Raw genomic sequence first — 13,366 nt, forward strand, 5'->3', positions numbered from 1 at the left:
AGGTTCATGAAATGCATATTAACATTAAAGAGACAATATCTGTCAAACAAATATGTGGTAGTTAGGACTGATAACCAGTCAGCTAAGGCTTTCATTAATAAAGGCTCATGTCGGGATCCTTACCAAGTGCAATGGTTGAGATATTTATGGTGGCTCAAAGTATCCTTTACCTTTAGTCTGAAAGCAGAGTTTATACCAGGTGTTGAGAATACCCTAGCAGATGTTATATCTAGACTACATGAAAGTGGCAGATTGACCCAGTTATTTGAAAGCATGGGTAACTTACAATTACAAACCTTTGATCAAGATATGCCGTTAGGACATATGTCAAGAGAATTTATTTTTTCCAGTTGGGGGTCCACTGGCTGACCGATTACAGTCTACAGTGGCAAGACTCTTAGGACAGGCATGGGCAGAATCTTCGAAGCGGACGTATAAGTGTCAGCTAAAGTGTCTTATGCAGTTTTGTGAAACCGTTGGGCTCAACCCTGTGCCTATGGAATTCGACTCTATTGCTTTGTATATTGCTTATCTGGTGGATGTTCAGGGCCTAAAATATGCCTCTGTAAGGCAGTCTTTGTGTGCTATCACATTTTTGCATCGGGCTAACAATTTACCAGATCCTGTTGGCAGTGATTGGCAAATATCTCTTCTGCTCAAGGGTGTAAAGCGGGAATTAGGTGATGCACAACAGGGGGCAACGCCTATTGTGCCTAGCCACTTGTTAACACTGTGGGGTAGATTGGATATGTCTTGTTGTACAGGGGCATCTGTTTGGTTACGCTGTTTACTAAGATTCTGGAAATTTTCTTTGTGTTGGTGTTTTTGACCCCTAAAAGCACATTACAGTTGGAGATGTAGAGAGACAGGATAGGGGCTTTACTGTATCATTAAAGTGGTCTAAGACGCTCCAATTTCGGGAAAAGGTACTACAAGTGTTTTTACCGGATCTGGGTGATCACCCTTTGAATCCTGCTGCAGCCATGAAAAATCTACTTGCATTACATGCTAGTTGTACTGACACGTCTACACAGCCACTTTGTGTGACAACAAGGGTTTTGCTCTTTCTTACAGTTTGTTTATTGATATAGTTAGACATGTTCTTGTTTCCCAAGGTATTCTTGACCAAGTGTCCGGTCATTCTTTTCGCAGAGGTGGGGCTACCTAGGCATTCGCGCTGGGTTTGCCAGGTGAGCTCATACAGGAGATAGGTTACTGGAGAAGTTCAGCCTATTGTAGGTATCTAGAAATGAGTATTGATAAAAAAAATGCAAGCAATGAGCAAGTTTGGTGCAGCTTTACCTACTAGCTTGTAATGGAAAATGTATGTTTCCTGTATAGCCCTACAGTCTGTCTAATTTTCCAAATTTATTTAATTTTGCAATGTTATTGCTAGTTTTCTACTCTTACCATTAATTTCTTTAAAACACTGGGCTGGAGGAATAATTCTTGTCTGCATTAAGCCCCCCGCATGAGGGCTTTGTAATAGTTTCTCCTCTGGTGTATTAAAGTTGCCAATCTTTCATTCCACTCGTATGTTTTATTGTTATATTAATAACGAACAAATTAAAGTAATGTTAAACTATTTGTCTCATTTAGAATATGAAATATCAATTGCTGTGACACCATTTAGTTGAATATGCCTTTCCTTTTCAATAGTATATATATTCACGGGGGTGGGGGGATGAAGTTCAGAGATATGGAGTTCTTTGTTTTCATTTAAAGGCTGGTATTGTTTAAGCATGGCACGCACAATAAGGGTGGAGTTGACATGTGTGCAGATTGGTGAATCGTTTGATTGCATTTGGTATCTTACAGTGGGATTTTATTGTCCCCCGGAGAGGGGACCTAATAAAATATGGCAGGCAGGTATCCGGTATAATCCATGTGTACCAAAAAAACTGTGTTAATAAATAAAGTATCTTGCAGTTGGAATTATCCAGAAGATAACTTAATGTGCAATGAAAATCCAGGTGTAATTCTAAAAAAATAAATGTAGTGAATTAAATAATAATTTAATAGCGCGTAAACAATGATGATTATATCCACACTTTGATTGATACCCATAGCTCTGAATAGGTGTCTCTCACAAATGTATTCTGTAATATGAGCTTGATTAATATATTATTACAACCCCATTTAGCATTTGGCTATGGTGCAGCATATTCAGTTAAACATAACATCCACATGCTTAATTCATCAATAATATCTTGATGTCAACATTGTAAGGAACTGTTTACATTTCATTAAGTATATCATACTTGGTCTCACGTGTGTTATGTATTTTTTTCAGTTGGAACATATGCACATCTTTAAGAGGAGAAAGAAGGAGGAAAAGATTTCTTTATCACCACAATTACCATTGACATCAAGAGCAACACAAACTGAAACAGATCTTCAGATTTCTTTTAACATCTGGTGGTCAAGCAGTATACATTGCAAATGAAGAAACAGCAAGTCATTGAAGTGTTGTATATACAGTTATAAAACATATTAAAGCCCTACACATCATCCTTTGGACACTTGCTGGAACAGGAAATGCTTGTAACCAGCAAGGTGTTGTGGAAAGTCTTGTGACATCTTGGGACTCTCAGATAATTCAGTGAGAATTTAGATGAGTGACCATGAAAGAACATTTGTATTCCAGGTTATACTGTCACAGTATTTTTTCAGGTTTGGCATCTGGGAAATGTAAAGAATGTTTGATATGTTATGAGTAATTATGTCTTTGGAATAAAATTGCAGAATAGTTCTAAAACTTGTTTATTGTTTTTTTAAGTGTGGATAAAGCAAACACAAATTGAATGGTTTGGAAGGTTTCTGCTTTTAGCCATGATATTGATTTGACAGTAAATATATAACGATGGATGTAGGAGATTAGATTTTCAGTGTATATAGCAAAGGTTTCCAAGTGAGAGAGTTGGGTTTTACACCGCTTTTAGCAATATTCCAGCAACATCATGCTGGGGAGAGCAGCAATGGGCTTCACACTTTGCACACATGTGGGGAATCAAACCCGGGCTTAAAGTGTGACAAGTAGCAACAGTTTAACCACTAGGTTACCCCACTACTCCAGTTTCCAGGAAAAAACATGCTTACCAATGAAAAGTTAAACTTAATCAATGGCATAGGCATGTGATTCTACATGACATGGAATTTTGTTGAAATATGAAATTCTTTGTTTTTATTTGCTGTAAGATTACAACACTGGTTCATAACACAATAACCAGTCAAATTATTCTTTACCATTATTTAAAAACATATTGGTCTAACTGTGTAGTTGAAAATATGGAATGCCAGTTACCAACCTTGGCCTCATTGGCAGAATATTTGGAATATATAAGTTACTAAAAATGGGTGAAAAACACTATATTACATGACAAGTAATCATACTCATGCTGCTATCAGCCAATGTCTGCAGAATCTACAGTCATGACATAGTATATATGCCCATTTAGTTTCCCCATGTATTGATCAGTATATTTTACAATACAGGAAATGTCTTTGAGTGATTACTCCATATTTTGAGTGTATTTGGTCTTGCATTTTTGCCAATTGTGACTAGAAGGTGCTGTGTGCTGCTTCATATTTTGCTTACAGCATAGCAGAACCTCACCCCTGCATAACCAAGAACTAAATAACACTCATGTACTTTTGATCATAGTACATAGTTCACTCACTCCAAGACATCTAGTACAAAGTGTAATAAATATTGTCCAACAACCAGTTTTTATATATCACCTCTAAAATAATGTTTACATAATTTGATAAATAATTGTTTCATGATGAATATTCATATGGCTGAGGGTTTTCACATTTTGTTTTGAATATCTGACAGTAGTAACCGAAATAATTGTAACCATGCCATCAAGGTTATTTTGTCGTGCTGTTGATTGATTTGTGACACTATGACTTCTTGTGTGAATAAAAACATCACCATAAATGGGAAAGTTCATATATTTATAAAAAAAATTATAATGTTACAAGAACTGCTATTTATTCCAGGCATTGGGAAGACAGGGCCATTTTGCACATTAGAATAAAAATGCCCCATTAAAATTTTGAAGTTTACTATTGATACAAGGGCAGTGGCCCATTCTAAATTCAGAAATGGCTAATAATCCTGAAATTGTCGAAGGTCTCCATTCCAATCCCTGTATTCAATATATCATTATCAGTATATTTACAGCATGGCAAAGAAACAATTTGACACATGCAGATCCCTGTCATCTATCCAAAGTAAAATTTATAATGTATTTTCTTTCACATTTGCAAAACAACAAACAATTTATTTCTTGTATCTTTGAGTCATTCTGTCACCTGAACTTGCATACAGTCATCCCTTGGACTTGGAAGAGAGTAAAAGTATTAAGCCTACCAATTAGTTTACATAGTGTTTATATTAGTACCTCAAGTATTTATACACATGCATTTTACATTGCATGAAGCCAATTGTCTCTATTGAATATTTTGTAACTATTCCAAATTAAACACTATTTTTTACATATCAATATTGATATTTGTTAGGAACTATTTGAGATCAAATAGTTCCTAACAAATATAAATACAGTATATTGAATATGTAAAAAATAGTTTTTAATTTGGAATAGTTACAAAATATTGCTGCAGCATAACAAATGTATTTAGAAAATAAATAACAAATTAAACAAACAAAAATATTCTTATTTGGAATTACATACTTTAATTGAAAAGGGAAATGACAGAGTCAATGTGGCCAAATATGAATAGAACATCAACTTGATAAAGTTGGTAACACATGGCTGTTTTATGAATAGCAGCATATTAATTAATAGTTTCATTAATTCAATATAAATACAGATTACTCAAATACATTTTACGTTAACCATGTCATTGATTCCCGAAATATGTTTTGTGACCAACACTGTCCGCGATACTGAAAAGAAACACGTTTAGCGATAGAACTGCACTGGTTGTCAAAAATATATTATAGCTAAAGAAAGGTACTCATATGGTTTCGAATTGACTCATGGTTGTCGGTTGTCAATAAGGAACCGATAATCCTTGAAGGAATAATAATTTTTCGATCTTATCGTCCCCAAATGATCAAATTATTATGACTGTCACCAGCTCAACAGGGAATTATTGACTAGGTCGATGACAAAGTATTATCAGGTAAGTTGTAATATCAGGTAGACGCACTATTCAACCTCCACGCACAAGAATATTTAAATTTCGGTCATAGAAGCACCATAACGCAGATTACATGCCAAGGGACGGTTTATATGGCATGTTCCCATTTGGCCTACACTCTTATCAAAACAAATTTACTCTCCACCTGAAACTAAACTCACTCAAAGTTTGATGGCGTTTTGGGAGATAATCTTCTTGTGTGATTTATTATGTGATTTCTTCTTAATCGTTTTACTATACCATTAAAAAAAGTAGGGATATTCCATTTTTGCGAGCATACCACTAGCCAATGCCATTGCATATGAGAAAAAGTAATATATATCCATTTCTAAGATGCCTAGCGGTTAGAACAATCGAAAAAAAAATACATTATGAGACAATTAAGGTATAGTTTTTTGATGACGCCATTCTAGTGTGCCCCCTCGTAATCGAATTATTTTACATTACGTCACAATGTAAGTGACGTCACGATGCATGTCAGTTGTCATCGCCTCGTACGGCCTCCTACAGTAAACTACTCATATGCATCCCGTTTCTTGGTTTGCAGTTGCTACACGCAGCTAATATCACTGGTGGAAACATTACGTTTATGTTTTACGACGTTTAAAATGTGCCAATTCAACTCACAAGTTTTCAGCGACACGGTAACGTTCGCAATGTTTACATTCCCACAATGCAATCGTGGAATGTCGCTTGACTACTCAGCTTCATCTGGATGTACTGATCTAAACTTACGTTGGTAGTAGAAATGCGACGTTCATATTGCCCCGTATGGTTTACGTTAATCACAGATGTAATTAAAATAATTCAGAGAAGATATTTAATCCGAACGTAAACCGTCATCAAACTGTTATCATTTGTTTTTTTCTGGTAACGTTCGTCTTAACGTAGGGGGGCAGACACATCAATAGAACAGCGTACCAGTTAGCCCTGTGCGAGGATTCTTAATTTAGGTCACCGACACCGTCATTTGTTTTCTGCCTTAAATTAATCGTAATTATCCTTAGAAAGTATTTAATTTAGCATCTTTGAAAAGATGTAAAGTTCGCTCTACCCCAATGTGTTTTGTAATAAAGTATAGTTTTGCCCTGAACTATTATAACATCAAAGCACTCGGACTACCGTCCTCGTGCTTTAATTATAATAGTTCAGGGCAAAACTATACTTTATTACAAAACACATTTGGGTAGAGCGAACTTTATTTCCTAATCAGATGAAACCTCCTGTTTCCTCCTTGGCTTCATCATTTGCATTTTATCAATCATGTAAATCCAATAATCCCTACTTTTTTAATGGTAAATTAACAACAATAAATAGAAACAGTAAGTATTGAAGCGCAATAGGATATCATTAGCTTATTCTAAAACGTACTGGTCATTACGTCATTCTGCATGTAACTGTCGAATCGAATGTCCATCATACTTCCGGTGGAGTACTAGGTTAGATTATGACATTAGGAAGCGATTGTACGTCATTAAACTAGTTCTCGGTTATATAGAGAATACGTTTATTACCTTACCGTCAGAATAAAGTATGTGCGAAAGCCCTATAGTTGTTAGAATCGTCAAACAGCGTAGGGATGACAGTTTTTTTTATGGGCGCCGCCATCTTTGTTTACGTGTTATTTTAATGTTTTAAAATATATTTTAACGTGAGGCAGTAAATGTTTGCACAGTTGCCTCCCTTAGATTTCCTATCGTCATAAGTCCAGATGGAGTTATCTCCCTTCCACTGCACGTTAGACAAGTAAGCACGCCCGCCCGCATGGCGGTACAGCGCACATAATTTTTTCTTATTTTCTTCATATTGTTCATAACAATGGCAGATCTGGCCGACGTTAAACCAAAAAGAAAAGCAGCAGGTGCTCGCATGCCAGAGATTATTGAGGCTTTGCTAAAACAATCCCCCAAAACGCCGTCGTCGAGTTTGCCACATCCGTCTTCGCCTAGTGTGAGTATGACTGTCGCCGGTCGCGAGCCGAACATGAAGTCAGAAGATTTGGAAAAAGAGTGTGATGTATTGGAAACAGAGCTTAGAAGACTTCAACTACAGACTAAACGTAACAAATTAAGGGCCGAAATAGGCGCTCTTGAACGGAATTTGCCTGATTCTCATCGGGGTGGTTCAGTGCAGCAGCGGGGCCACGTGGAACAACATGGCGGACATATCGACGTTGGTCAGCCAGAAGTAGCGACGGCGGGAGGTAAGAAAACCACTAAAGCACGGAAGATAGTGGATTATCTATGGGTGGATTCCTTCGATAGCGTTGATGATACCAAAAAGACTTTGGATTTGGGTGATGGTGTGATCTTGGATGTTGGAAGTCGGGGATCGAGGACAAGTCTTAGCAGAGTAACTTTAGATATGTCGACGTACGCGAGCTTAGGGATATTGAAAGATATGATTACTGAAAAGGAACTTGACCAGCAAGGAATTCTGGACTATTTAAAATACAGTGTACTCTGTCAATACCGGCATCAGTCGGGACCAAATCAAAATGCCGGTTCATGCAAGATATTGCTCGGTTCTCCTCAAAGTATTTATGGGGCAGTGTACTCTTATATGACCATGGATACCGTGAGAAACGTGTAGAAGAGGGTTTTCTTTGGGGTCAGCCCTATCAAGAGATAAGAGACTTTCAACTTGTCCCAAAGCCCACATCGGCAACAGCCAAGGCCCCTACGCCAGATGGATCCTCGCGGCTGATTACCTAACGAGTAATCTCTCGCATGGTCACGTGGTCACTGCAGCGTGTGCATTTCCATTGTGACGTCATTGTAATTAAGAATAAAAGGGAGACGCTACTGTAAATCTGCCTGCTTTTTTTGGAAGCTTTAAGCAGCTAAGCATCTCTCCATCAGAACAAAGCAAAGTTAAGAGGTGAGGATGGCAGAACATTTGTAAATATTAACCAGTACTTATAACAATTATTAATAATGAATTTGGGGAATTTCTAATTAGGGTTATCAGTCAGTTGCTACTGTACTGTAGGACGTCACGATCGGCATGTACCGATGTAGAGTAATTTTCTAAGTGTCTTTTTAAGTGTATATATGTAGATATGTTACTGTATTAATAAATTATTATTGTTTTTGAAATGCATCTTGTACGTTTTTCCACGTTGCTGTTTCAAAAGTTTCGGAGATATGGAAAGTGGAAGTTTCGCGGGTTCAGAAACAAATGCTAAGTCTAGCCATTAGTAAACGCCAGCTAGCTAATTATATACGCAAGGAATGCCGGGTCAGAGAGGTTAAAGGGCGGTCTTTCCAGGAACTGACCAATTAGGAAAAAGTACATTGTATAGTAAACATGGCTGACGTTTTCTATGATCTAGACGCGAAGCGCAGAAGTCTTATACAAGCGAATTAAACTGAACACAATAGTTTACATACTACAAGTGTAACTATCTTAACACGTTTGTCCTACATTAATCACTTATCAGCAATATATTTTCTTGGGAGTAACAAGCGAACTCGGTAATGTAATGCAACTTAGGGGGCGGAATTTAGGCATGTTTGTAAACAAACTCGCGCTACCAGATTATCAGTTAGGATATTAAATTCTACACTTATACGTTCGCATGCACAAGGGTACATATTTTAGTGACTGAGCATCAAAAAGTATACGCTCCCCTGTTTGACCTTACATAAATTGTTGGCGGCAGCGATGGGATGAATAATATTAGAAAGTGATAATGTTTTGTGTTGTCTGTTTTTAGACAGTTTCTTTGTGGGTATTTATTTGGTCAAAGGATTTAGTTAGAAATGTTAATGATATGTTGTTGTAATAAGTCCCGGCAAATTATTGTTACAGTTTCCAGTTCCTTCGTCTTGTGGATATATTTGGATTATCTTGGACTCTGCAATTGTAATTATTCTCATTTCCTTGGACTGGAATCACTGTAATTATTTTGTGCATAGTCAAGAAGTTAGCTTCTTGGTGAATAATTTGTAGAGGTCTTCTTTGGAAGATCTTGGAGTTCTACCTATAAATAATTCTTGTAGATATTCTTGGAGAGCTGTAAACTTATTTGTGATTTCATCCCTAGAACCCTAGATGAGGCTGTTCAGTTAGCTGTGGAGTTGGAGGCTTTACAACATGCTGAAATTCAACGTCAGGGAGGGCGTAAGCTTGCCAGGGTGATAGAGGATACTAGAAACGAGGATTTAAGGTCTCAGGTGTCTGACTTGACAAAGGCAGTGGCAAATCTCACTCAGAGAGTAACTCAGGGTAATTCCTCAGGAAAACAGAATAAGAGGAGGTCATTCAATAAGCACATGGACATAGAATGTTTTCACTGTAATCAAAAAGGTCATTACAAACGCGACTGTCCAGCTCTGTTCCAAAAGAAGTCGAGAAACTAGAGTCAGCCTCACGGGTCGGAGTAAGGCTGTAGATGAAGGACTCAGTGGTAAAATAAATGATAATTGTGATGATTCCGGGATCTGTGTTCCTGTTGTTGCTAATGGTTCAAAGTTCTCCATGTTGATAGATACCGGGGCATCTGTGTCATTAATGTCTGTGAAACGTTATTCACAAATTCACAAAAATAGGAAACCTAGTTTAGAGTCATCAGCTGAGAAGATATTACAGGCGCATGGAAAACCATTGAGCTTTCTGGGAAAAGAACATTTCCATATAAGCTTGGGAAAACACACTTGTAAACATGAGTTCTGGGTGGCTGAAATAGGAAATCAGGGTATACTCGGGCTGGACTTTCTAAAAGAGAACGCATGTAATCTGAACATGGGAGATGGATCCCTCGAGATCGGGAAAAAATCTTGCGTTGTGAAGACGAGAGAGAGACAGATTTCTGCGTTCGTGTATCCTGTCCGAAAACAGTAAGTATCCCTGCACGTCATGAGATGATTCTGGCAGGTCAATTTCTCACTGACAATACAAAAGCTGTAAATAAAGACTATGTCATTGAAGGAAGCCAGTCTTTTATGTCCAAAAGCGGGTTATTCGTAGATAGGACTCTGACTTGCGCCTCTGAAAATGAAGCTGAGGTGGTCGTCAGGGTGCTCAATCCATCTGAGGAGGATATAAAAATTTATGCGGGAACTCATTTTGCAGAATGTTTTCCAATAGATCATGTCCAAGCAGGGCAGTCCACCTGGACGGGTGAGGAACATAAAGAAAGTAAATTCAGAATTACCTGAATACTCAGTGTTTACGAATGGTGTTTCAAAGTAACAGGACATTGGGTCCTGTAAGTTTCAGATGTCTGTTTGACCCATTGAAAATTCACAGAACCCATAGAATAATATTAAACACACATTTCACATTTTACATTTCTTATAACTGGCACTAAAATTATTAACAAACATAATATTTATAAACAGCACAAGTGTCACATGTCACATATAACAACTTCAGTCAAAGTCATTGTAAAATATACAGTCAGACACTGGGGCCGGCAGGTTGTAGACTTCTATCGGACCGTTGGCGAATCTTCCGGATTTGTCAGAGGGTCAGGTGCTATTCATGAGCACTGAATACTTATAAGAAATGGCAAAACAAGCTGTTGCAGTCTTAGGTCCGGAGCAGGGCTCAAAGCTTAAAACTTTGCTAACTAAATATCAGGACATCTTCTCAGCTTCGTCAACGGACATAGGGAGAACCAACCTTGTCCAACATAGAATTTTGCAAGACAATCCTCAACCCATTAAACAGCCAGTTAGGAGGTTACCAGTCCTTAGTCAGGAAGAGGTTAAGAAACATATTCAGGATATGTTACACAAAGATGTCATAGAACCTTCCAATAGTCCTTGGGCTTCTCCTATTGTGCTAGTTAAGAAGAAAGACGGAACGACAAGATTTTGTGTAGACTTTCGCTCGGTGAACCATCGTTCAGTGATCGATGCTTACCCAATACCGAGAATAGACAATTCGTTAGACTCATTAGCTGGTTCCAGTTCGTACAGTACCCTGGACTTAACGTCCGGCTACTGGCAGGTCGAAGTCCACCCCGATGATCGTCCCATCACTAGTTTCTGTTCTCGTCAAGGGCTGTATCAATTCAAGAGTTCTTCCATTCGGCTTTACCAATGCACCATCAACTTTTGAGAGGTTAATGGAAACAGTACTTATGGGTCTTCAATGGGAAATATGAAATATGGACATTATTGTGTTTGGCAACAACTTTGATTAGGCACTCAGTCGCCTGAAGCAAGTGTTTGATAGACTTAGGGAAGCCAGGTTATAGTTGAAACCTAAGAAATGTCATTTGCTCAAGAGGGAAGTGGAATACTTAGGTCACATTGTAAATGGACAAGGCGTTCACACCGACCCTAAGAAGATAGAAGCAATCAGAAACTGTCCATGTCCGAAGAATGTATCGGAAGTTTTCTGGGTTTGTGTAGCTACTACCGTTGCTTCATCCCTGGTTGCAGCTTGTCTGCATAAGTTGACAGAGCGTATAATTGGACCCAGGAATGTTCCATCGCTTTTCAACATCTTAAAAGTAAACTCCTCAGTGCCGACATTTTGACCCATCCTGATTTCACCAAACCATTCATCCTCAACACAGATGCGAGCGATTTTGCAATAGGTGCGGTACTAAATCAGGTACAGGATGGAGTTGAATGGCCAATTGCTTATGCCAGTAGAACACTGACAAAACCGGAACGAAATTATTGCTTCACCAGGAAATAGTTATTGGCTATAGTACACTTTGTCAAACATTTCAAACCCTATCTGTATGGGAAATCCTTCCTGATAAGGACAGATCATGGGGCACTTGCCTGGTTGACTCGGTTTAAAGAACCATGCAGACAAATAGCTAGGTGGCTGGAGATTCTATCTTCTGACCATTATGAAATAGAGCATAGACCAGGACACAAACATGCTAATGCAGATGGCCTTTCTCGCCTTCCTTGCAGACAATGTGGTATGACGTCTGAGGACTCACCTGTAACTAGGGAAGTTTGGCAATTACAGTTGGTCGATACAAGTCAGCAGGACTTAATCGACAATCAGAAACAGGACGAGGACATAGGAAAAGTACTGACTTTTCTAGAAAAGGGACATAAACCTAAGTGGTCAGAAATGTCAATGTGCAGTGAGGCTGTTAAGTTGTATTGCGCATTTTGGGATCAGTTAACCATTAACAATGGTGTACTTTGCAGAAATGACCCTTTCAAATAACAGCAAAACTCCGTGAAGTGGGGAAACACATAAGGTTAATACCATACCAGCACCAAATTTCCCCGTGGAAAACAACAGTGAAGATTTTGTGGAGTACTTACCTATAATAGAAGACCACTCTCCAGCAGAAGAGGTTTGTGGTTATGGTTCCAAGCGTACTCGTAAGCGCCCAAGATATCTTGAAGATTATATTCTATCACTAGTTAGCAAGTACCAACTGAACTGATTGGGGAGGGAACCATAAGTCTTTGATAAATATACACCAGGACTGATGGAACTATAATTGCTTTCTGTTCATTTCCAGATGTTTGCCCTTGGGAAAAGCATAAAATGTACAAGGTGCATGGGAATGGGGAAATGAGTCGCAGCAAGTGCAACTTCAAGGCCGACCGGGAGAGAGAAACCTCCACAAGAGAGAAATCCATAGAAACCTAACTGTTAGGAGGCCCCGGTCGGCCAGGAAGTTCCCGTCTAAGGAATTTGTGTCCTCTTCAGAGAGTGAGGACGAGGGAAAGAGAACCAGAAGCTCCTCCTCCTCGTCCTCATCCTCAACATCTTCCTCATCCTCGTCTTCATCATCCTCATCAGGAAATTTTAAAAAACAAAAGAAGGAGAATGAGGAGGAGAAAGAAGAGAGGGGAGCAAACAAGAGGAGAGTGGAAGAAGAGGAGGCGAAGGAAGACAGAAAAATAAGAGCAGAGATAGAAGGGCAAGAAGGAGAAAGGAGAGCAGAGAGAAGGAGAAAGAGCAGAGGGAGGAGGATGAAGAGGAGCAGAGGGAGGAGAAAAAGAAGAAAGCAGGAAAGGCAGAGAGAAAAGGAGAAAGAAGAGTGAGAGAAGGAGATGAAGGAGAAAGAAATGAGGGGGAAGGAGAAGCAGATAGGTTAAGAAAGGGAAAGAAGAAGGAAGGGAGACCCTAACAATCTATATAGATGGCCAGCAGGGGTCAGAAGACACAGGCAGGAGGAAAGGAAGGAAGAGATCCCTGGTGACCATGGCGTCCGCCACATCAGCATCTCTGTTGTGGAGTGGTGGAAACCAGCAGA

The 13,366-nt window shown here is 38.8% G+C and overlaps 1 protein-coding gene across 1 annotated transcript; it reads left to right on the forward strand.

Annotated features, from left to right (window-relative positions):
• Window positions 1-6,990: 6,990 nt before the first annotated feature.
• On the forward strand, window positions 6,991-13,154 carry LOC124267924 (corepressor interacting with RBPJ 1-like). Its single transcript, XM_046702915.1, has 4 exons — window positions 6,991-7,375; window positions 7,827-7,923; window positions 9,221-9,402; window positions 12,817-13,154. Exons 1-4 carry the CDS (start codon window positions 6,991-6,993, stop codon window positions 13,152-13,154), a joined length of 1,002 nt encoding a protein of 333 aa, XP_046558871.1.
• The last annotated feature ends 212 nt before the right edge of the window (window positions 13,155-13,366 follow it).

The sequence above is a fragment of the Haliotis rubra genome, unplaced genomic scaffold, assembly GCF_003918875.1.
Source record: "Haliotis rubra isolate DU_JTF1 unplaced genomic scaffold, ASM391887v1 Scf1349, whole genome shotgun sequence".
NCBI lineage: Eukaryota > Metazoa > Mollusca > Gastropoda > Lepetellida > Haliotidae > Haliotis > Haliotis rubra.